The 22,422-nt window shown below is 46.2% G+C and overlaps 1 protein-coding gene across 2 annotated transcripts in view; it reads right to left on the bottom strand.

Moving 5' to 3' along the window:
* Positions 1–10,227, bottom strand: part of LOC148526787 (kinesin-like protein KIF20A) — a 45,192-nt gene extending 34,965 nt beyond the window's left edge. The window contains exons 1-5 of one of the 2 annotated variants that reach the window (XM_088469743.1): positions 9,999–10,227; positions 9,312–9,395; positions 6,560–6,679; positions 6,326–6,464; positions 3,105–3,289 (exon numbers count right to left, since the gene is read on the bottom strand). In XM_088469743.1, coding sequence (XP_088325869.1) covers positions 3,105–3,289; positions 6,326–6,464; positions 6,560–6,679; positions 9,312–9,395; positions 9,999–10,106 — 636 coding nt within the window. In that variant the 5' untranslated portion in view covers positions 10,107–10,227. The remainder of the gene's footprint in view (positions 1–3,104; positions 3,290–6,325; positions 6,465–6,559; positions 6,680–9,311; positions 9,396–9,998) is intronic. The other variant, XM_088469742.1, reaches the window with a different exon arrangement.
* Positions 10,228–22,422: the final 12,195 nt, after the last annotated feature.

Genomic DNA, 22,422 nt, shown 5'->3' with positions numbered 1-22,422 from the left:
ATATTTGTCCATCTTCCATGAAAGGTACGATGAACTGTCACAGCCCCCTATCCGCGAAGGCTGTCATCCATGGTGAGGAGCAGCCAATTTGGAATCCAGAATGAGTGACCCTTGTCCAGATGAGCCTTTTGTAGCCACCATGAGACAGAGACGAATCTCCGGAGAGTGAAGGATCCTCTGGGACCATATTAGAGGATACTGCCCATTCCACCAGGAGAGAATCAATTGTTGCAGAGGCCTGGAGTGTAACTGAGCATATTCCACCATGTCGAAGGTGGATACCATTGACCTCAGGATCCGCATTGCTGATAGAATGGATACCCTTTGCTTGCAGAGCAATTTGCGTACTCACAATAATAGGGCCAAAATCTTGTCCTCTGGCAGAAACACCCTTTGTGCCTGAGAATCCAGAAGTGCCCCCAGATGTATCATCCTCTGTATTGGAGAAATAGGATTTCTTCCAATTGATGATCCAGCCATGTGTCTGTAGGCAGGCAATGGTTAGTTGGAGACTATGCAAATATCAGAAGGTTGTCCAGGTATGGCCATATTCCGATTCCCTGACGCCTGAGGTAGGCAGTCAAATGCCATTATTTTGGTCAAGACCCGAGGGGCCATTGATAGACCAAGGGGCAGTGCCTTAAATTGGTAATGTTGTTGCAGGACAGCAAACCGGAGAAATTGTTGGTGGGATGGTGTAATAGGCACATGCAGATACGCATCCAGAATGTCCAGGGAAGCCATAAAATCCCCAGGTCCCATTGCCAAAATAATTGACCAAAGAGTCTATATACGGAATGGGTACACTGTATCCATCCAGGAAGGATGTATAGGGGGAACAAACAAAATATATATATAGTAGGTCAGAACTGCTGTGGGTATCCAATTATGGGAGGCAGCGTAGGAGTAGCCAAACGGTCCACCAGTTGTGTCATAACCTAAAAACAAGGAGGACACCCAAGATGGCTCCTGTACAGTGGCTGGTAGATTGGACTGGTGAGGCAATTCTTAATAACAAACAGCACACAAACCATCCTGTATAAAGTCCTGAGGGGGCAAGCCCGCCAAACAGCTTTTACATGAATCCAACACCGGGGCCTCAGTTTCCAGTTTACCCTTATTCTTAGGCATAGTAAATAAGTTCAAATATGACTGCCTTCAAACAATAAATAAGAAGTACAATTTGAAAAAAATAAATTAAAAAAAAAAATATATATATATATATAATGTCAGGTGCATAAATATTGGGACATGGGCAGAATTTTCATATTTTGGCCTCTATTCACCACCTCAATGGCTTTGAAATGAAACAAACAGGATGTGCTTTAACTGCAGACTTTCAGATTTCATTTGAGGGTAATTACATCCAAATCAGGTGAACGGTGTAGGAATTACAATGGTTTCTATATGTGCCTCCCACTTATTAAGGAGCCAAAAGTAATGGGACTATCAACTCAAAAGCTATTTCATGGACAGGTGTGGGCTATTACCTCGTTATTTCATTATCAATTAAGAAGGTAAAAGGTCTGGAGTTGATTCTAGGTGTGACATTTGCATTTGGAATCAGTTGCTGTCGACTCTCAATATGAGATCCAAAGAGCTGTCACTATCAGTGAAGCAAGCCATCATTAGGCTGAAAAATCAAAACAAACCCATCAGAGAGACAGCAAAAACATTAGGTGTGGCCAAATCAGCTTATCTGAGTAAAAATTAGTTCAAAGTTCATGGGGTAAGAGACTGCTACCACCAACGCTTTTCATCCAGGGACTTGAAGTCGTTCCTGGACGAAACACGTTGAGTGTAGCAGTCTCTTACCCCATGAATTTTTAACCTCTTTTTACTCAGATAAGCTGATATCCTCCTTCTATCCATTACGTGTTTATTTAATTCCACTCTGTCCATTTTGTATTGAATTTTATCATCATGTGACTACCTTTTGTGCATTTAGCCCCAGGTATACTAGCACCATGTGCAAGAATTTTCAGAGTGCCTCCCCCCCCCCCCCCATCAAACTACATATATGAATAAAACTTAACTGCCCCCCCCCCAAAAAAGAAAAAAAAAAAAAAAACACTGCTCGGCCATACAGCCACAAGTTGGCTCTGAATAAGAGGAGGGAAGGGGGGGTCCGTCCTGCGTTATAGTATGCCGACCGGCATCATGGTGAGTCATCCAGACTCATTAGTACTACTAACGTCACCAGCTGCAGGCCCTTTCACTGCTGCCGCCCGACACCAGCTAAATGAGACAAAAAGGGAGGCCTGACAGGACAAAAGTCATCCCCAATACGGGGATTGTAGAGGAGGTATGGTAATGCAAGCATGCACAATAACATCACTGAATGGTTTCCAGAAGAGGCTGAGGGTTCAGGCATCTCACAAGATCTGGCAGGAACATGAGAAGATGGGGCTTCTGAAGGTCCTGTGGCCAGGTTAGGGTCACCCTGGTCTATTAAGTAGCTTGAATGGTCTAATCTGGAAGGAGTGTTAAAATTAACAATCACGTCAGGAGAACTTCAGGTTGCCAGGAAAAGTGCAGATATGGACTACCATCATTAAAAAAAAAAAATGACTGCCCTAAGTATATGCATCAGGTGGCCTGTTTATCATGCTTTTTCCATAAAACTGCAGACTGCAGTCCCTAATAATATCAATGGGGACTGCAGTCTGATCCTTGTGTACAATACTCCAATAGTGTAAAATACTTTATGCCTACAGAGAAACTCTCACATTCTCAAGATCCCTCTGTAGCCTCTGTCTGCCTCTGGAAACTGCCACCATTTACATGCACCGTGTAATATGCGCCTGAGGAGCCAGTCAAAAATGTGAGACTCCTCCAATGTGCCCGGGATGTAACTCGCAGGGATTAAGGTTATTGCTATCACTGTCCCTACAGGTTACGTTTAGCATATTGAAGGGTACTTTTTGTTAAAAAAGAAAGCGTCGCAATTAGGACTGTTAATAATCGCGGCACTGCCACTATTAATACATGGTGTCTAAAAGAACCTAATGTAATGCATAATAAACATTAAGCCTGTTTGGTGCTTCATCATCATTGACCATTATTTCAATGCATTTCATTAGACTTTGTTCCTAAATACTGACCTCCTTTATACTGGAGAGGAATGAGGCTTTTATAGCTTCCTCCTGCTTTACTTGTGCAGGTTCTAGCTTCATAACGTCGTTGCCAAGATAGGGCTTAAGATTCATCTTCAGGTATTGCCGACCTCTAATATGACCAAATATGACATCTAGCGCTCTTGGAAGTATACCTCCATCTTTTGGACTTCCTGTAGTGGTAAAAAGGAGATTTATGTGCTTACTTGTTAAATCTTTTTTTTGCGATTCCACAGTGGACACAGGCTTTACGCTGGGTATAGGTTGGTAGATTGGAGTCCGGGCACCGCACGGTTAAGCTTGTTGAGCACAGCCGAGACTCCCCCTCCCCTTAATACCTCTCCTACAGGACCACAGTTTAGTTAAGAAGCCTAAAGCCAGGGGTTAGAAGGAGGAGAAGAAAGACCGACACACACTCAGGTCCATACACACTAGAAATGTGAACAGGAGAACCTTAAGCAGAGCAAAGCCCCGGCAGGTCAGGTGCGTCAGAGTGTGCAACCTGTGTTCCCTATGGAATTGAAGAAAAGGATTTAACAGGTAAGCACATAGATGTCCTTTTCTTCTTCCTCCATAGGGGACACAGGCTTTACGCTGGGCCGTCCCAAAGCTATTCACCAAGGGAGAGGATGCACCTAGGCTGCGCTGGGAACTCTTCACCCAAAAGCCACATCAGGGGAGGCAAAAGGTGTCAAAAGAATAAAACTTTAGAAACGTATTGGCGGAGGACCACGTGGCCGCTTTACACAACTGCTCCGCAGAAGCACCACGTCGCACTGCCCACGCCTCTACGCCCAAAGAAGAATGCGGCTGACTTCCTTTATGGCGGCACAACTATGAGTAGCCCCCTGATGGTTTATGTAGGAGACAGCTGTCACGTTGTCGGACTGTATCTGGACAGGCCGACCCCGAAGCAGAGGTAAAGTCTGACACAGGGCCCTGTAAACCGATTGGAGTTCCAGAAATGTTGATCGGCAATCTGGTCTCCCGAGCCGACCACGGTCCCTGAAAAGGTTTGCCGACAAGAGAGCGAATGGATTCTTAAAGCTCCTGCTCCCCCCCCCCCCACCCAAAGAAGACTTGTGAAAAAAAAATACAAAAAGAAATGTTTCCGAAAGGTCAACGCATGCCACTGGGAGACCACCCCTCTTACCCAGGTATCCACCGTGGTTGCCTTCCAGATTTCTGAAAAAAAGAAGCCAGTCTCCCACACTGGTGACCACCAGGTGGAGACCTGCTCAGTCATGCTGTAGACTTGTCGGCTGGCTTAGCAGTCGGGCATCTGGTAGACCAGGGTTGCTTACCTGCTGGCTTAGACCCTCTAGTAGAGAAACCCTGGGACCTTGAGAATGACATGCCCTGACCCTGTGGATGAGAAGAACGAAAATAAGAAGACCATGACAGACAGTCTTAGATGCCACCAGAGTAGCCACTATTTTATCCAGTTCCGGTCCAAAGAGAACATCCCATGAAAAGGGGAGAGCATCAAGGGCCTTCTTAGAGTCGAAATCCACCCACCAGGAACAAATCCAGAGGGCTCTTCTAGCCGAGACTGAAGAAGTCGAAAACCTTTGACATTAGAATTCCGGTGTCTCTAGCCGCTACCCCAAAATAAGAAGCCCCCTCGCGAATATGCTCCACCAGCGACAAAAGCTCATTCCTGTGGGTACCTGAAGTAAGGTCATCTTCCAGGGCGTCTGCCCAGCGACTTATGGCCTTATCAACCCGGGCGAGCTACCGCACCTGCATTAGAATAAATAGACTTAAGAAAAGTCTCTAGCTTCCTATTCGTCGGATCCTTAAGGGATGCAGTGTTAGGAAGAGTGACATTTTTAACAAGACGAGCAACATGCGCATCAACAGGGGAGGAGGTCTCCATTTAGCCCGATCTGCAGCAGGCAAAGGAAGTTATACGCTTAGAAACTAGGAAGTGCCTATTAGGGTGGGACCAGGCCTCCGCCAAAAGGTCCTCAAACTGTGCAGAAGAAGGAAATTCTGCAAATGCCTTCTTTTGACGTTTGAACAATGGAGCATTGGACATAGGGGCTGGATCCACATCCTTGATAAGCAAAACTGACTTAACGGCTTTAATAAAGGAAGGCACGTCTACTTGAGGCTGGGAATCTTCCGGAATAGAGGAAGATTCCACATCGGAAGCTGCAGATACATGTTCTCCATGATTTGAAGAATCTTCAGTCTGAATTAATATCAGACAGGTGTACCTTTTAGAGGGTCTAAGCTTAGAAGGATGCTCTCTGCTCAGCATCTGTTTGAAAGATTCTGACACTTGCGCTAAACCCTGGACTGCGCAAAAGACTATATCCAAGGAGGCTCTACGGCAGAAGGCAGCACATTGAGGGCCACAATTGAAGGGACAGAGGCCGAGGGAGCGATTCCAGGGCTGAAAGCATATTAGCTAACTGAAGCTGAAGGACCCGTCTGCTGTGTGGTTGTAAAACAGAGTACAAAGACCATCGTAGTAGGGAACCCGTGAAGGGAACACAGCAGCACAAGCCCTGCAATTAACCAGTACCGAAGCACCCATCTCCTTGGGAACTTTAAAAAAGCACCACAAATAGAATTATAAGTGGGGCGGCTAAGCAGAGACTGAGACTATAGCAAAGTACATTAAATAGTCAAACAGACAGACACATGCAATGCAATAATAACAGCAATGTTAAATTCAATATTTAAGGGGGGGTGGAGCTAAATGTATAACCTGATTGCTGAGAACGAGGAACACAGGGAGACAGGAGCCTGCACTCTCCACAGACAAGCTGCACCAGCAAGCACCTAGAAATGGCTGCCCAGCGTCTGAGGAGGGGAGAGGAGTGACCCTGGGATAAAGTGCCTCTAATGAGGGAAAGCGCCATGGGGTGGGGGGAGGGGCCAACGGACCGATCAATAAAAGTCACGCTGCATGAAGGTTAAGAAACTAGTTATTCCAATGAATACATATCAAAATACATAATGGGCCTTATGTATTATTCTGCAAGTTGCAGGCACAATTCCCACAAGTTAACCCCCTTTTTTTTTTTTTTTAAAGTGGCAATAATTTAAACGGCAGAACCAGATTGGTTTTGAGTTTTAAATTATTGTCACTTTAAAAATACGTGCTAACTCGCCAGAATCGCACCCATGCCTGCAACTTGCAGGATATTAAATATGGCTTGCTAGGTCCATTCTAAATACACTATTAAGCCAGATACCTTGGATTGTAAAAGTTTTTCCAGCATTAGTTACACCATATGTAAAGACAAGCCCATTTTGTCCATTAGCAAAAGAAGTCACCAAATCCTTTATTGTTCCTTCAAAAAATTCTGCCTGCATGGTCTCATGTCCAAAGATCTGCACAGCCAAAAATAAGACCACATATACATTAACACAACACAGAAAAAGCAACAAAGAAACAGGAAGTAACATCAGTGATAACGCTGTACTACCCGGGTGAAAGTAAACTTGTGCACAGACTGTCCAATTCCCCTTTCACAGTTTTTCATTGTAGATGAGTCTTTAGGAGCACACAGAGATACCATCTCAGAGGTTTCAATGGTTACACAATCCTAGGAGAAAATAAAAATATATAACCACAACCATTAATGGATAAGTGTAAACAATTCGGAAAATAAAAAAAAAAGTTACACATGCATGCAAACAGTGGTGTAACTACTGTTGGTGCAAAGGGTACGGCTGCTATGGTGCCCAAGCTGCCTATGTGGACCGCCAGACAAGGTGACCCAGTCCAATCAGGGCCACTGAGGAGGGCCCAGGTGTCAGCGGTGTTGATTTGGTGCTGGCGCATCGGCAGGCAGACATTGAGAGACAGCACCGCAAGGCAATCAGAACTCGCAGACCGGCAGCCAATCAGCAGTGGCGGCTCCTAATTGGCTGCCAGTCTACAAGCTCTGAATGGCTCGTAACTTGTGCCAGATTCAAATTGCACTGTCTGTCCATGCCTACCGATGCGCCAGCTGGAATTAGCTGGCGGCCCCGCACCAAATCCACACCTGCTGGCTGCTGATGGCACACAGGTGGAGGCGAGAGACTGCTGGAGGGACATGGGGAGGCACAATGTGTAAGGGGCACTGCTATTGTGTGAAATGTGTTATATGGGGCACTATTCTGTAAAGGGCAGAGCCGTAACTAGACTTTTTGGTGACCTGTTCCAGAGAGCATTGGCGCCCACCCCCCCACCCCCATTTTTTAAATAGGGACATAAGATAGTGCACCTGTAAAAGGGCCATGGCCTCATGGAAGAGATAGGGAAGGCCAGGAGATAAAAGAAGAGGAAGCTACAAGTAAGAATGATAATAAACAGGAAAATAGACAGGTCCAAACAGCGCCCCCTGCCCTGCAGTGCCCTGTGCCATGGCACTGGTCACATTACCCTAGTTACGGCCCTGGCAGGGCATAACTTTATGTGTGTAAGGGGCGTTACTATGTAGTGTAAAAGTCATTACTGTGAGGCATAATATATAAGGGGGTACAACTACTGCCTGGCATAACATGAATGGGCTCTGTGTGAGGGCAAATGTATGTTTGGGTTTTATTTACCTCTGGGGTGGCCCTTTTAAGAGCTTGTTATGTGGCCCCAAAGTTCTAGTTACACCCTTGCATGCAAACAGCGGGCTGATTAATATATATGGTCACTTAAAAAGGACCAACTCTGGATTTAATATGAACTTGCATAAGTCTAAAGGCCCCTACACACTACAAGATATTGCTAACGAATTGGCAGATCTGACACATCGGAAACAAATAGTCAAAATCGAGCAGTGTGTATGCACTACATCGTGTAGTGCGCGCTCCCATGGGGTCGTCAGTCGCATCGCCTGATCTTTTGTACATGCAGGAATATGAGATGATGCGGCTGACGAACCCTAGCAGCACTACGTGGTGGGGGCTGGCAATCATATCAGGGGGTCAGGCACCAGATCTCCCAGTGTGTACAGACCACCCAATGTGTCGGTCCATCGATAATGGGTCACATCGCTGGGTACACAATCGCTTAGTGTGTACCCAGCTAAAGAGCTAAAGTTTGCTCAGACTGTGAGGTTAAAAGGATACTTATGTAGCTTTTACACGTTTTTGGCAGTCTGACAATTTCCACTGGAGCCAGCCATGGAACCTGTGTAATGTAAGTGTCCCCATTTTTAGGGATTATGTGACAGTGTGTGGTCCTGAAAAAGTTCAAAGCTAGGCAAGAACCTAATCCTGGTCAAACTACACCACCATGCCAAATTTGGTGGAGCTAGGGCCAAAACTCTGACCGTGCATAAAGGACAAACTGACAGACAGGCTTTCTTGATTATTATATAGATGTCCTTAGATGAATGCAGAAGGGGGTCTTGAAACATGAGTGCTGGTCATTCAAAGACCTACAGCATAGGGGGGTAAATTAATTTGGCTCTATGCAAAGTGCCATTTTGGAACAGCACATTGCGTCCACCTGCTTCACAAATTTCTCCACACATCCTTCTGTGCAAGGAAACGAATCAGCATTCCCATGACTAGCATAAATGTACGCAGCTGACTGCAACTGAATACCTCCCCACCTATAGATAGCTCACCACCAGCAGTAGCACATAAATGCCAGTCACCTATAGCCGGGCATCCACTATACAATTTTCTGTCAGATATCTGTCCAATCTGGCTGGTTGGAATGAAAACCTGGTAATGTATGGGAGCAAATGACAGTCGATCATATGGTTTTAAACACTGAAAAAAGGACAAAAAAAAAATTAAAAATTGATCAAATTGATTAAATTTGTGTGTTTTAACCAAATTTGTCTGAACAACCATTTTTGACTATTTCCCAGTGTTTGTGAGCAAATGGATGACTGTCATTGCTCCCATACATTACCAGGTTTTCATTCCAACCAGCCAGATATCTGACAGAAAATTGTATAATGGATGCCCGGCTTTAGGCTGCTTTATAGGAGTCTGATAATTCTGCTGCTGATCAACAAGTGTTAATTGGCTGCTTTCTGCAACATGTGTTCTTCACACCACTTTGATTAGAAGGTAATTTGGGCAGAGCTATCCTCACCTTCACTTTAATGTCATTTTATTTACTTGTGTCATGATCACCTCAAAATACAGCACTGCACAGGTCAACGTTAAAAACAAAATAGTGATTTATTTGCAGTGAAAAATTAGAGAGAGGAATAAAATAATATACATTTACACACTAACCTGGGACTCATTATTTGCTAGCTCAGTCTTTGAAAAAGGTCGGACTCTCAAAAACACCTTCAATGGATGTGTTGCCTGATCATTCTATAGGAAACAATATGGAATAAATTAGAAGCCCAGGGGTCTGTGGGATTTACAAATCCTAAAAAGGGATTCAAGTAAACAAGTTAAGGTTAATGCATAGAAATGCATTGTTAATTATTCAAATAATAATGGCTAGGAACTAGTTTATTACCCCTCAAAGTCAAAAGAATTCGCACATGCAATATCAAATACAGACCAGAAAAAGATAGGTTTTTGAAATAATAAACTTAAGGTTATCTGTACATCACTTTTATCAGTCTAGTACAGGGGTAGACACCTTCAATTGCTTGTTAAAATGTGAATGTAACAAGTCCCAAGTATCAAAAAATGGTAAATGATCTACCTACCCTATAGATAAGTATCTTAGCTCCTCACATCACTGTATCTAATTTTAAACTGTAGTTCACAGGATAAAGTATTGTAGCCAGAAAAACACACACACACATTTTATATATATATATATATATATATATATATATATATATATATATATATATGTTACAACAAGGTAAACACAGTTTTGCAGCTCCTCAACATAACCATTTTTTTGTCCTAAAAGCAACCCCAGCTACAGCTTCATGCTCCCCAGTAACACACACTTACCAATGCTGAGGAGTCAACCAGGATGTCCCCTACAACACTGCATGATGTAGGATCCAGTACAGAGCTCAGGTCTTCAGAGAACATGGAGCTTTCATCTCTAGCGTCCATTGTAACTACTGCAGAAACAAAATCACATCTGAAGTACAACAGCTGAATCTTAAAAAGAACTGAATATATACACACACAAAGCCATGGGTGTGGATAAAAGCCGGATCTGTTCCATACTAAGTGCATTGAAAAGCCGGATCCATATTAAGTCTATTGAACAAGCCAGATCCACACTAAACTCGCATGCACGCACACCCAGAAAACCCGGGTCCACATTAAATTCACACACTCCCAGAAAATTAGGATCCACACTGATTTTACACTCCCAGAAAAGCCGGATCCATATTTATGCCCGTATTCAATTTGAGGCGAAATGTCGGAATCGGCGATAATTTATTGCAGATGACGTCATTTTCGCCTATTTGAAATATCCCCGTATTTAATTACATTGACTTTTCGCCGGAGTGAAAAGTCAATGTAAAAAACCGGGGTTAATTTTTCGCCAGCCTTTAGCAGGCAAAAAAAATGCAGAATTGGGGTTTAGGGGTGCAGGCTTAAAAAAATAGCCTGCACTCTTGGGAATGCCCCCTTAAAGCAAAATGGGCAAAAAAAAAAGTAAAAAAAAACAAAAAAACGGGACACCCCAAAAAAATTATTTAAAATTTTGGGGAGAAAAAAAAAATAGGGGAACAGTGTTTAAAAATAGCGAAATAGGTTCAGGGGTATTCTGTAAGTATGCGGCAGGTGTTTTCTAGAATAAGCTATTAGCGGCAGGTGCTTTTTTTCAGAATTTTAAAAAAATTAGTTTAGGGACTTAAAAATATGCTAGTACCCATTTTCATGTACCCCAAATTTGATGGGACCACTTTTAAAAAAAAAAAAAAAGCTAAGTGCTCTTCTGCATCACTTCTTCAATGTTGGGAAAAAAAACACTTGCCGCGACTATTTAAAAATGCAGAACACATTCTGCAGGGCTAAACTGGGGTACCCAGACTGAACCATCTTTAGGGGGGTCCTAGGAACAAAACCCGAAAATTGACATGACTTTTCGCTGATCCAGGTTTCGCCGGTTCCGGATTTCGCCTACCTTGGAATTGAATACAGGGAATAGCGGGCACGCGCGCGATACTTTTCTGCCTCGAAAACAGGCGAAGGAGGTGAAAAGTCCAGCAGGCGAAAAGTCTGGATTTTTCGCCTCAAATTGAATACGTGCCATAGGCTATTGAAAAATGTCTGATTCACACTAAGGTATACAGCTTTTACACCTAAATACAGGGTCTTGCCCGGAGGTTGGAACAGGGTTCCAATCCGGATCAGACCTGGAATTTAGCCGGCGCTGACCCAGGATGTTCCCAAGCTGGCGCTGTTCACACCAGAGCCGCCTATGCATAGACCCGGCTTTTCCGGCGTTGAAGTGGACGCTTGGAGATGACGTAATCTCCAAGCGCCACTGAAGCCGGCCAATCGGCAGGCATGTGGCACGATCCAGGTCATTATGACCCGCGCTGTTTACAAAGCAGGGTTTCATGGGTTATTCCAGTGTTTTATTCCTGCTAGTTACCTGGGTTGCATTGCCGGGTCACTCGACCCGACGATCCAACCCTTTCCCCTTTTACACTAAGGAGCTACCCGGGTTAACCTTGCAATAACCCAGGTTTTAGCTCTGGTGTAAAAGGGGTAGTACTGATTCACAAGTGGACGCAATGTTGATGTCGGGCGCATTGGATTAAATTTTTTGGTACTGCGCACGTGCCAAAGCTGCACTGCTCAGCGATAGCGGTTGTAGAGAGGATTTATTCGCAGAGTGAGTGACAGGTAGACAGCGTTTGGGGGAGATAATGGGGGTGTCGCCACCGTTTGCTTGGTATCCCCTTGTGAGCTTCTGTGAATTTGTTCGCAGCTGGAGACGCCCCAGCGTCTTAGGTGAGATGGACATTCTGAGACAGCCTAGGTCTGCTCATGAGGTTCTACAGTATGTACGACCTATCTTCCCAATGTTTCCGCTTTTGTACAGATAGGTACAGATATGAATGGATACATACATGCCGACTTTCTGGCTGACCCCTCCCCCATGTCTTTCATATTCACCACAGGTGCAATGAGAGCCTTCTGATGTTTTGGACACGGTTGAATCATCCCAAACTGACTTCTTATGGTGAAATAACAAGCATGTTTTAAATAAGCAGTATGTTTATAGAGGGGAGGTCAGGATACCTACTATCTACCTTTTGGTGTAAAGTTGTCATTACATCACAGGATATTCATTTGCACAAGAATCTATATCAGTGCCAGAGTAGGGCTCTGTGCCAATGTGTAGCATCTCCTCCTGATAACGTGACATCATAACATCATGCCAAGGGGGTGGGGCTGCTGGCACGAGGAAATAGAGCACTGCCCGGAGCATCCTCTAGGGTGTAGTAGGTTCAAATCCCGACAGCGGAAGCCCGGCAGGGGTAAAGATCCCGATCGCTAATTAAGGTTAGTGCTGCTAACCCTCCCCCTTCCCCGCAGCCTAAACCTAAGTCTCCCGGGGGGGGGTGCCTAAACCTAATCCTCCCGGGGAGGGTGCCTAATCCTAAATCTCTCCGGGAGCCCTAAAACCTAACCCACCACCCCCTCTGCTGTCTGCACCCGGCTTACCTTCGCTTGGTATGCCGGGCGTAGGTCTAATGACAGGTGTCGGGTTTCAACGCCTGTCATTAGTACCTTGTTGGGATTTGACAGTCGGGAAGCCGGCGGTCGGCATTTAGACCGTCGGCTTCCTGACTACATCCCGATGCTCCAGGTGGTTCTACAGGATGCTGAATGAGTGCCCAGTGCATCCAAAGGCTTGCAATTCCAGGCTGCCTGCTAGCCAAATGCAGATGCCGTGGGCCAACGATGGGTATATTTACTAAAGTAGAGGTTTTAGAATTGGGAGTTGTTGCCCATAGCAACTGGATTCTACTTATCATTTATCTAGCACCTTCTAGAATAGGCCTGGCCAACCTGCAGCTCTCCAGCTGAAACTACAAGTCCCAGCATGCCCTGCCACAGTTTTAGCATTCTATCTGCCTCATTTGTCAACAGGTTTTTATCATACACGAGTAATTTAACTCATTGCGTAAGATAAATGGTGTTCCAGCCAATCAGTTCTCAGCTGTCATCTGTCATCTGTTTGAAAAATGACAGTTGGGAGCTGATTGGCTGAAGCAGCATTATGATACACAACGGGTTTTATCATTTTATTAGTTTTTTGCGAATGATAAAACTCGTTGATTAATAAGGTCCCATAATAGCAAAACTGTGGCAGGTCATGCTGGGACTTGGAGATTTATAACAGCTGGAGAGCCACAGGTTGGCCAGGCCTGTTATAGAAGGTAATAGCTAAAATCTGATTGGTTGCTATGGTCAACAACTGCACTTCTAAAAATCCGAACTTTGGTAAATATACCCCCTAGTTTTTTATGTATAAAATTGAAATACACTATTTTATACCATTTATTTCCTTATATCCATGAGAAAAACTTAAATTAGGAAGAAACATGTTGTCCTTCAGCATAATCTTCATTAAGGGACGTTATTACTAATAGTTAATTGTTTATGAATACAGAGCTAAACATTATACCTTCTCTGTATTAGTATGATATTTCGTTCTTTTCAAGACCTCAGGTGCATACAGGCCACATTATACACTGAAGCGCTCTAGCTGATCACTATGTCCGAATTTGTTGTAAAAATAAGAGATATGGTAAGAACATACCCTTGTTATCTCTATTTCTACGAGGTCTATAGGGTTCCACAGGATATTTTGGGGTATAGGCGATGGCGGCAGACATCCAGGCACCACAAAGTTAAAAACTTCTCCATCCTCCCAGGATGCACTGGGGTCCCTCTCCTATACCCCGCCCCCAAGCCTCAGGCACTCAGTTTCGTCACAAGTCATAGGCCGGAGGAGGATAAAAAGAGAGAAGAAAGTCTGGAACACACAAGAATCACATTCTCACCAGAGGGAGACGGAAAAACCGGTGACCAGAACCACAGCCCATCTGCAGTACAGGTGCGACAGGACGGGAGTCCTGTGGAACCCTATGGACCTCGTAGAAATAGAGATAACAAGGGTAAGTTCTTGCCATATCTCTTATTTTCTACTTCAGGTTCCATAGGGTATCCACAGGATACCTTGGGGATGTCCCAAAGCAGTATCCTTCAAGGGTGGGGACGCTCCTGTGCTGAGAGGAGAATCCGTCACCCGAAGGAAGCATCCTGAGAGGCGTAGGTATCAAAAGCATAATACCGTACGAAAGTATGGACAGATGACCACGTGGCCGCCTTGCAAAGCTGAACAGCTGAGGTGCCACATCGAGCTGCCCACGAAGGACCCACAGACCTAGTGGAATGAGCCTTAACAGAAGATGGAACAGGAAGGCCCTCGTGAGCAAAAGCTTCAGAGATATCCAGTCGAATCCATCCTGCCAATGTTTGTTTAGTGGCAGGCCAACCTCTTTTATGGAGGGCATAAAGGACAAACAAAGAGTCTGACTTCCTATAGACAGAAGTGCGGTCCACAGATTTTCAAGGCCCGCACCACATCCAAGGTGGCCTCACCAACCGAAAAGGTCCGGTGAAGTAACCGATGGTACAATAATTTCCTCGTTGATATGGAAACTAGATACCACCTTTAGAAGAAACCCAGGACGAGTGCGCAGCACAGCCCTGTTTCTATGAAAAATTAGAAATGGAGGTCTACATGAGAGAGCTCCCAATTCTGAAACCCTTCTGGCCGAAGCAATAGCCAGAAGGAATACAGTCTTAATGGTTAGCCACTTCAAATCCACTGAGCCCAGTGGTTCAAATGGCGGTCCTTGAAGAGTCTTCAAGACCACAGCCAGATCCCATGGTGCCACAGGTGGAACAAAGGGAGGCTGAATAAGAAGCACCCTTTGCATAAAGGTGTGGACATCAGGAAGCATAGCAATCCTACGATGAAACCACACTGAAAGTGCAGACACCTGTACCTTCAGGGAAGCTAGGCGAAGACCCTGGTCTAAACCCGCCTGTAGGAAGGCCAGAACCCTGGACAATCTGAACACCTGAGGAGCATAACCTCTAGTGCGACACCACTGGAAGAAAGCCGGCCACACTCTATGGTAGATGTTGATAGATGAAGGCTTCCGAGCTCTCAGCATGGTGTTGACCACCGAGCTGGAGAAACCTCTGGACCTTAAGAGGGCAGTCTCAATAGCCATACCGTCAAAGACAGCCGACTCAGGTCCGGATGAAGGCAAGGACCCTGAGACAGCAGGTCCCGACGTTGAGGCAACAACAGCGGAGTGTCCACTGAGAGACTCTGAAGATCCGTGTACCAGTGCCGCCTGGGCCACGCTGGAGCAATCAGCAGTAGCGTGCCGCCTTCTTGCTTGAATTTGCATATCACTCGATGAAGGGAGAATGGAGGGAAGAGGTACGCATACTGAAAGGTCCACTTGACCGCCAGAGCGTCCACTAGACAAGCCTTTGCGTCTCTTGTTCTTGACCCGAACATTGGTAGTTTGTTGTTGTGTCGTGAAGCCATGAGATCTATCTCTGGAAGGCCCCACTTGTTCACCAGTAGCTGACACACCTCCTGGTGAAGAGACCAATCTCCTGGATGCACGTCTTGGCTGCTGAGAAAGTCTGCTTCCCAGTTGAGAACTCCTAGTATGAACACTGCTGATATTGCGGTGATATGCTTTTCCGCCCATACTAGAATGCGGGACACCTCTGTCAGAGCCGCCTGACTGCAAGACCCTCCTTGGCGGTTTATGTATGCCACCGTGGTGGCGTTGTCCGACTGTACCTGCACAGGTTTTCCCTGCAGGACCTGTCTTGCTTGCTGGAGAGCCTTGAATACTGCCCGCAGTTCCAATATGTTTATTGGAAGAGCAGCTTCTACCGATGTCCACCTTCCCTGAAAGAAGTGTGGACCCATCACCGCTCCCCAGCCCCGGAGACTGGCATCCGTTGTCAGAAGGGCCCAGTCTGCAATCCAAAAGGGGCTCCCCTTGTTCAGGTGAGCCGTCTGTAGCCACCAGGCCAGAGATAATCGCACCTCCGGGGAAAGCACCATAGTCTTTGTCTTTATCCTTTTATGCGACCCATTCCATCTGGAGAGGATCAGCTTCTGCAGAGGTCTCGAGTGAAACTGGGCAAACTCCACCATGTCGAACATGGATACCATGGATCCCAGTAACCTCATTGCCGAGTGAATAGACACCCGGCGACTTTGCAGGCAAAGACGGAACTTTGCCTGTAATGCAGAGATCTTTTCTCCCGTCACCAAGATCCTCTGATGTTGGGAATCCAACAGAGCTCCTAGATGGAGCATCCTCTGTGATGGTATCAGGGAGGACTTCTTCCAATTTATCAGCCAGCCGAGAGACTGCAATACAGAGACTGTTAGTTGCAGATGGCGCTGAAGTTTCTCTGAGGACTCCGCCAGTAACAGGAGATCGACCAGATAAAGTAACAGGCGGACTCCCTGCAACCGCAGGTGGGCTGCCATGCTGGCCATAACTTTGGTGAACACCCGAGGTGCTGTAGCCAGTCCGAAGGGCAGAGCCTGAAACTGGAAGTGGTCCTTGACCACTGCAAATCTGAGGAAACACTGGTGTGCTGGGACAATAGAGATATGCAGATAAGCATCCTGAATATCCAGCGACACCATGAAATCCCCAGGTTCCATTGCTAAAATAATGGAACGCAGGGTCTCCATCCTGAACAGAGGAACCCTGAGAAATTTGTTGAGGGATTTGAGGTTGAGTATTGGCCGGTAGCACCCATTGGGTTTCTGCACCAGAAAAAGATTGGAGTAAAACCCCAATCCCTTCTGAGACAAAGGAACTGCCACTATAACTCCATTCTGGAGCATCGAGTGCATTACCTTCTTGAGTTCCCGAGCCTCGTCCTGTTTGGACGGAAGGCCCGTGGTGAAAAACCGGCTTGGAGGCCTCCTGCGGAAGGAGAGGCCGTACCCCTGAGAGACCACTTCTCTGACCCATGTGTCTTTGGACGAATTTCAGAAGTCAGCCTCCCACTTTGAGGTCCCCCAAAGAGAGGCCCGTCCCATCAGGCCGAAGGTTTGTCATCGGACTTGGGAGTGGGACGTCTGGTACTCCAGGCCTGCTTCCTGGGCTTTGCAGGTTTCTTGGCGGCAGTCCTCCTAGGAAAGGACTGTACCCTGGGTCTGTTCTGCGTTCTGTAAGGCCGAAAGGGCGAAGAATCTGCTCCTGATGGGACAGTAGTGGAAGACAGACATGCAGGCTTAGCTGCTGCCGAAGTAGCCACAATTTTGTCTAGATCAGGGCCAAACAGCACTTCTCCATTGAAGGGTAACCCTCCAAACCCTTTTTGGAATCAGCATCCGCCTTCCAAGAATGCAGCCACAGGATACGACGAGCCGCCACTGCTGCCGAGGAGATCTTGGACGCCACGAGGCCCATATCTAAAGCTGCCTCATTAATGAGTCCCTTAAATTACCCACCAGCTCCACCTGTTCAGGTGACGAGTCTGGGTCCAGGGATGCCTCCAAGGTATCAGCCTAGTGCTCCACAGCTCTTGCCACCCAGCACATGGCCAAAGCCGGTCTGGACACGCCTCCTGCAAGGGAATAAATCATTTTCAAACATATTTCTACCCTGCGATCCGTTGGATCCTTTAAGGAGGACATAGAGGGCATAGGCAACGTAGCACTCTTTACTAGACGTGTGAATCCACTTGTGGCGGGTTATCCCATTTTGCAAAATAATTATCTGCAAAAGGGTATGCCACCGCAAAACGTCTAGGGGGCTGGTAACGCTTACCCAGCGTTTTCCACGCCTCCTCCAAATGATCCACTAGCTGATCAGATAGGGGAAACACTGTAGCATCACTTTTAATATCCTTGAAAAATGCATATTTTGATTTAGCTACAGGAGGAGTGTCATCCTCAATAACCAAGGCCGTGCTCACCGCACGTATGAGCCATCATCTGTCGTCACAGCATCCTGATCTTGATGAGGTTGCAGCTGACGCTTCTGCGCCCGCACAGACGACTCGCCCTGTAACACCTCTGACAGCTGTTGTACTGAGGTAGACAGTGAATTAGCCCACGCAGGTTCATGGATGACCTGAGGAGGCGACAACGGGAAACTCTGAGGTACTATTAACTGTTTAGGAAACCCCTGCATAGGGGATGACACCATAGACTGCTGTGAGACCCCCATCTGGGGACACGCAGGGGTTGTCGTTAACTGGCCTACCAGGATAGTAAGTGCCGTAGCAAAACAAGCCCATGGTAGCTCCTGCACAGGTGTAGTGACAGAAATCGGCCGCGCCAACCGCAGGCACGCCTTACATAATCCATCAGTTACCATCACCCTCTGCCAATGGTACCTTGCATACAGTACACTTAGGCGGAATGGGGAAATCGTGCTCACTGTCAGACATACTGAGTGTGTGACCCGGAGCTGTATGTGACCACCGCACTTCACAACAAGTTGTATAGTTAGGTATAAATCCCCCCTGCAACACCGCACCGCAAGGACTTGTTAGCAGAGAAGAAAAAAAAAAAAGGATAGGGAAAATAGCTGACAGTATGTGAAAGTGAAAGTAACAGACAGCAGCGCTAGCCCAAAGTCACATACAATGCAGAATATTGAAAACCCTGCAGTATCTGCGCTTCATCAACTAACCAGACCTCAGCCTGGTAGGAAACAGCGCTGCATACACTGACCTTGCACTGGAGGAAAGTTATGCAGGGGGACCCAGACCACGACGCCCGCGTTAACAGCTTCCAGCAGCGTTTGCCACATGTATTAAAATGGCCACCGAGGAGCAGAGGGAGGGCTGGTCCGGGGGCGGAGCGCATGCAGATGCCTAACCACCTTGTGGAGAGGCCGTGTGCAGCGGGGGAGGCGCAGGCTGCTTAGCAGGGAAAGCGCGCTCCCCTGGCATGCATTTAACCCCTGGGACGCTGGACATTTACTGTTTCTGTCCAGTCCTCAGTCCCAGGGGGTAGTGGAAAGCGCAGGGATCAGTAGCCTGGTTCCACACTGCAGCCAGTCCCCAGGGAGCCCCCTGCCTGGGGACTAAGGACTGTGCTATTCGGCTGGGACCCACCGCGGGACCTTGCCGCTTACCTGAACCCCCGTAAATACAGCCACAGTCCGGGCAACCGGGGCCACCGCTAACTGTGACCCAGTCACCCACCAGCATCCCCGGATCAGTACCAGCGGGGTGTAGGAGCGACGACATGGACGTCAGTACATACTGTCCATGTTGTCTGCTCGTTAGATGTGCAGCCACAGCTGCATTGAAGAACTTCAGGGGCCCTGCAGACCCCACTCTGCACGGTGCATCCGACTTCGGCCAGGCACCGATGAAAACTGAGTGCCTGAGGCTCGGGGGCGGGGTATAGGAGAGGGACCCCAGTGCATCCTGGGAGGATGGAGAAGTTTTTAACTCTGTGGTGCCTGGATGTCTGCCGCCATCGCCTATACCCCAAGGTATCCTGTGGATACCCTATGGAACCTGCAGTAGAAATGTTTATTTTTGTGAACAAACACAGTAACAAAACAAGAGTGGATGTTAACAGACAAGGGCCCTGATTCAGACCCACTCGCGAGCGGCTGTCCGCTCGCAAGTGGGTCGATGTTCTGCACTGAGCATGCGCATGACGGAGGGAGCTCCGTCGTGCGCATGCGCCAGACGCGACGAGCGAAGGAAAGTCCTTCGCTCATTGTGGCTGATCAAAGGGGGCGTGCTGTCGATGTTGATTGACAGCACGCCCCCTTTGGTGGGCGTGCCTCCCTGACGGGGGCGTTTCCACGGGAACGCCTCCCGTCAGAAGCCGGCCCACTGACATCACTAGTGATGTCAGTGGGAGTGATTTTGGCTCTGATAGAGCCAAAATCACTCCGGAGCTTGCGGTTGAAAACCTCAACCGCAGGCTCCGGCTCGCAGTTTCGATGGTCGCGATGGTCAAGACCATCGCGGCCATCAAACTGCACGCTCGTATAGGCTGTGGGTGGTGACCCACAGCTATACGAGCGTCCAGGACGCTCCATTTTTATGGAGGGCGGCCCTCATTCAGAGCGTGCGCTCTGCTCAGAGCGTACGGCTCTGAATGAGGGCCAAAGTTATAAGATGCCGCTGCTCACTATTACAATCTATGGGAGTTTAATAAATAAGGGTAAGTGCCACAAACTGCATATTGGTGCAGTGTATTAGTGAGGGAGAAAGAGCTTTGTGGGATAAGTTATACAGCAATTTTGACCTGTGGGTCAGAGGGATGTTTCAGTATTGAAGGATTATATGAGCACATTTTGAGTGAACAGTGAAAAAGACACTTGTCTAGGCCACCCTAATACAAAGCCATAGGAAGTGCAACGTTGCTCCCCCATGTCTCCTGCATTTGGCACCCTGCAGTCAGTATATATGCTGCACAGATGCTCTGAGAAGTGCTTCCTGGTGCCAGTGGCCCTGATCCCTCATTGTGACATCATGTTTGGGGACAGGGCCAACACAGGGTGGAAAATCACATGTGCAATATAGGTTTGATTGTACTGGCATGTTTAAGAGCAAAGTACAGGTGCCTGAAAACACACCAATACCAAGAAACACTGACCAAAAATAATGGTTAAGAACATTTAAATAGATAACAATATGTCCACTAGGTGGCGATGCAGTACCCTTTCATTCAAACTGCTAGCACAGGATTGATTTATACTTTGCTCACGTTTGTTCTATGTATACTCTGTATATATGTAATTATGTCATGTGGTATTGAGAAAATGTATTTTCCCGTCATATACCCATTTCTACAAAATCTCTTATGTTTCAAATCCTGTGTTGGCTGGATTGTACTTTTCTAAATAAATAATACACTTTAAAAAAGAAACCATCATGTCAACTGATACTCAATCAGGCTAAATAATCCACCACACGCACACTAATTGCCCAAATAAGTAAATGTTTTGCTAGCTCCTGGATTCCCTTCTGGACTGATTGCACACAGTCCAGAAGGGAATCCAGGAGCTAGCAAAACATACATACTCCAGCCTTCAGGCAATCTGGATATCCTGACCTGCAGAGCAGGTTGTGGTTGTAGAGAACCATTGTTGAGAAAAATCCACAGGAGGTTTCTCAAGGAAAGGAACATTTTCATCAGTGTCCAGCATTTGACATTCCTGATTGGATCTTCCTCCCATCGCTACAATATAGTGTTTAAGCTCTTGTCTTCAGCTAAAGACTTTTATGTGATTGGTGCACCCTCTAAGTGTTTTTTGTTTTATATATATATATATATATATATATATATATATATATATTGATTTATTTATAAGTAATGTGTGGTGCGGCACTCCAGGGTTCAATAAACATGAGTCAGTGCCACACCACACATTATGTTTGAATTGGATCCTGATGGATTGTGAGGGCATCGTGTAAGGAGTCGTTGTGAATGGGAGTGTCGATCCCTTGTGCTGTGTGTGTAACTGTGTGTGTGTGTATATATATATATATATATATATATATATATATATATATATATATATATGACACTTATATACATAGTCACAAACGGCAACGTAATATAAAGGTTAATAATATTAAAACATATTCAGGATATAGGTTATGTTTTTCACTCAGGAGCTCTCATGGTTACCATGTAGCCCTCAGTCCTTATAATGAGTATACAATAGCCCCATAACCCAGAGATTCCCAAACGCGGCCCTCAAGTGCAGGTATTAGTGATATCCATGGTTGAGCACAGGTGACAGTTTGTTCTTCAGACAATTTGATTTAACACCTGTGCTCAACCATGGCCATAAACAATAATTGCAAAAATAAGAGGAATTCTCGTGTCCAACCACTTTTCTTGCATATACCTGAGTTAAGTGTGCAGAAAGTGTGCTTATCCTGGCTGTTTTGTACCATCTCAGCAATCGTGGGGGAGAACCATTGCCACAGCAGCAGATGTACTGCTTTTACTGTATATGCTTGTATACATTATGCAAGTGCATTTTGTGAATATTAAATTGTGTTTTGTACCTGGAGGTCTCTGCATTACTGGTCTCCTCTTTGTTTTCCCATGTTCTCACACATATGTGAGTCTATAAACAGGGTATTATCTTTTATGTATATGCAAGAAAAGTGGTTGGACACATGAGACTTCCTCTTATTTGAGCAATTATTGGTTATGACTGAGACTATTATACTCATAAGGACTGAGGACTACATGGTTACCTTGAGAGCGCCTGAATGAAAAATATACTCTGAATATAGTCAAAATAGGCAGAGACACTATCTGCGCTAAGATACTGGTGCTGCTCACCCATAAGGGATACCACAACATTCAAAAACAATAACAGCTCAAGAG

This window comes from Taudactylus pleione, unplaced genomic scaffold, assembly GCF_031769625.1.
Source record: "Taudactylus pleione unplaced genomic scaffold, aTauple2 ptg000093l, whole genome shotgun sequence".
Taxonomy (NCBI): Eukaryota; Metazoa; Chordata; class Amphibia; order Anura; family Myobatrachidae; genus Taudactylus; species Taudactylus pleione.
This window is presented reverse-complemented; position numbering and strand designations above follow the sequence as displayed.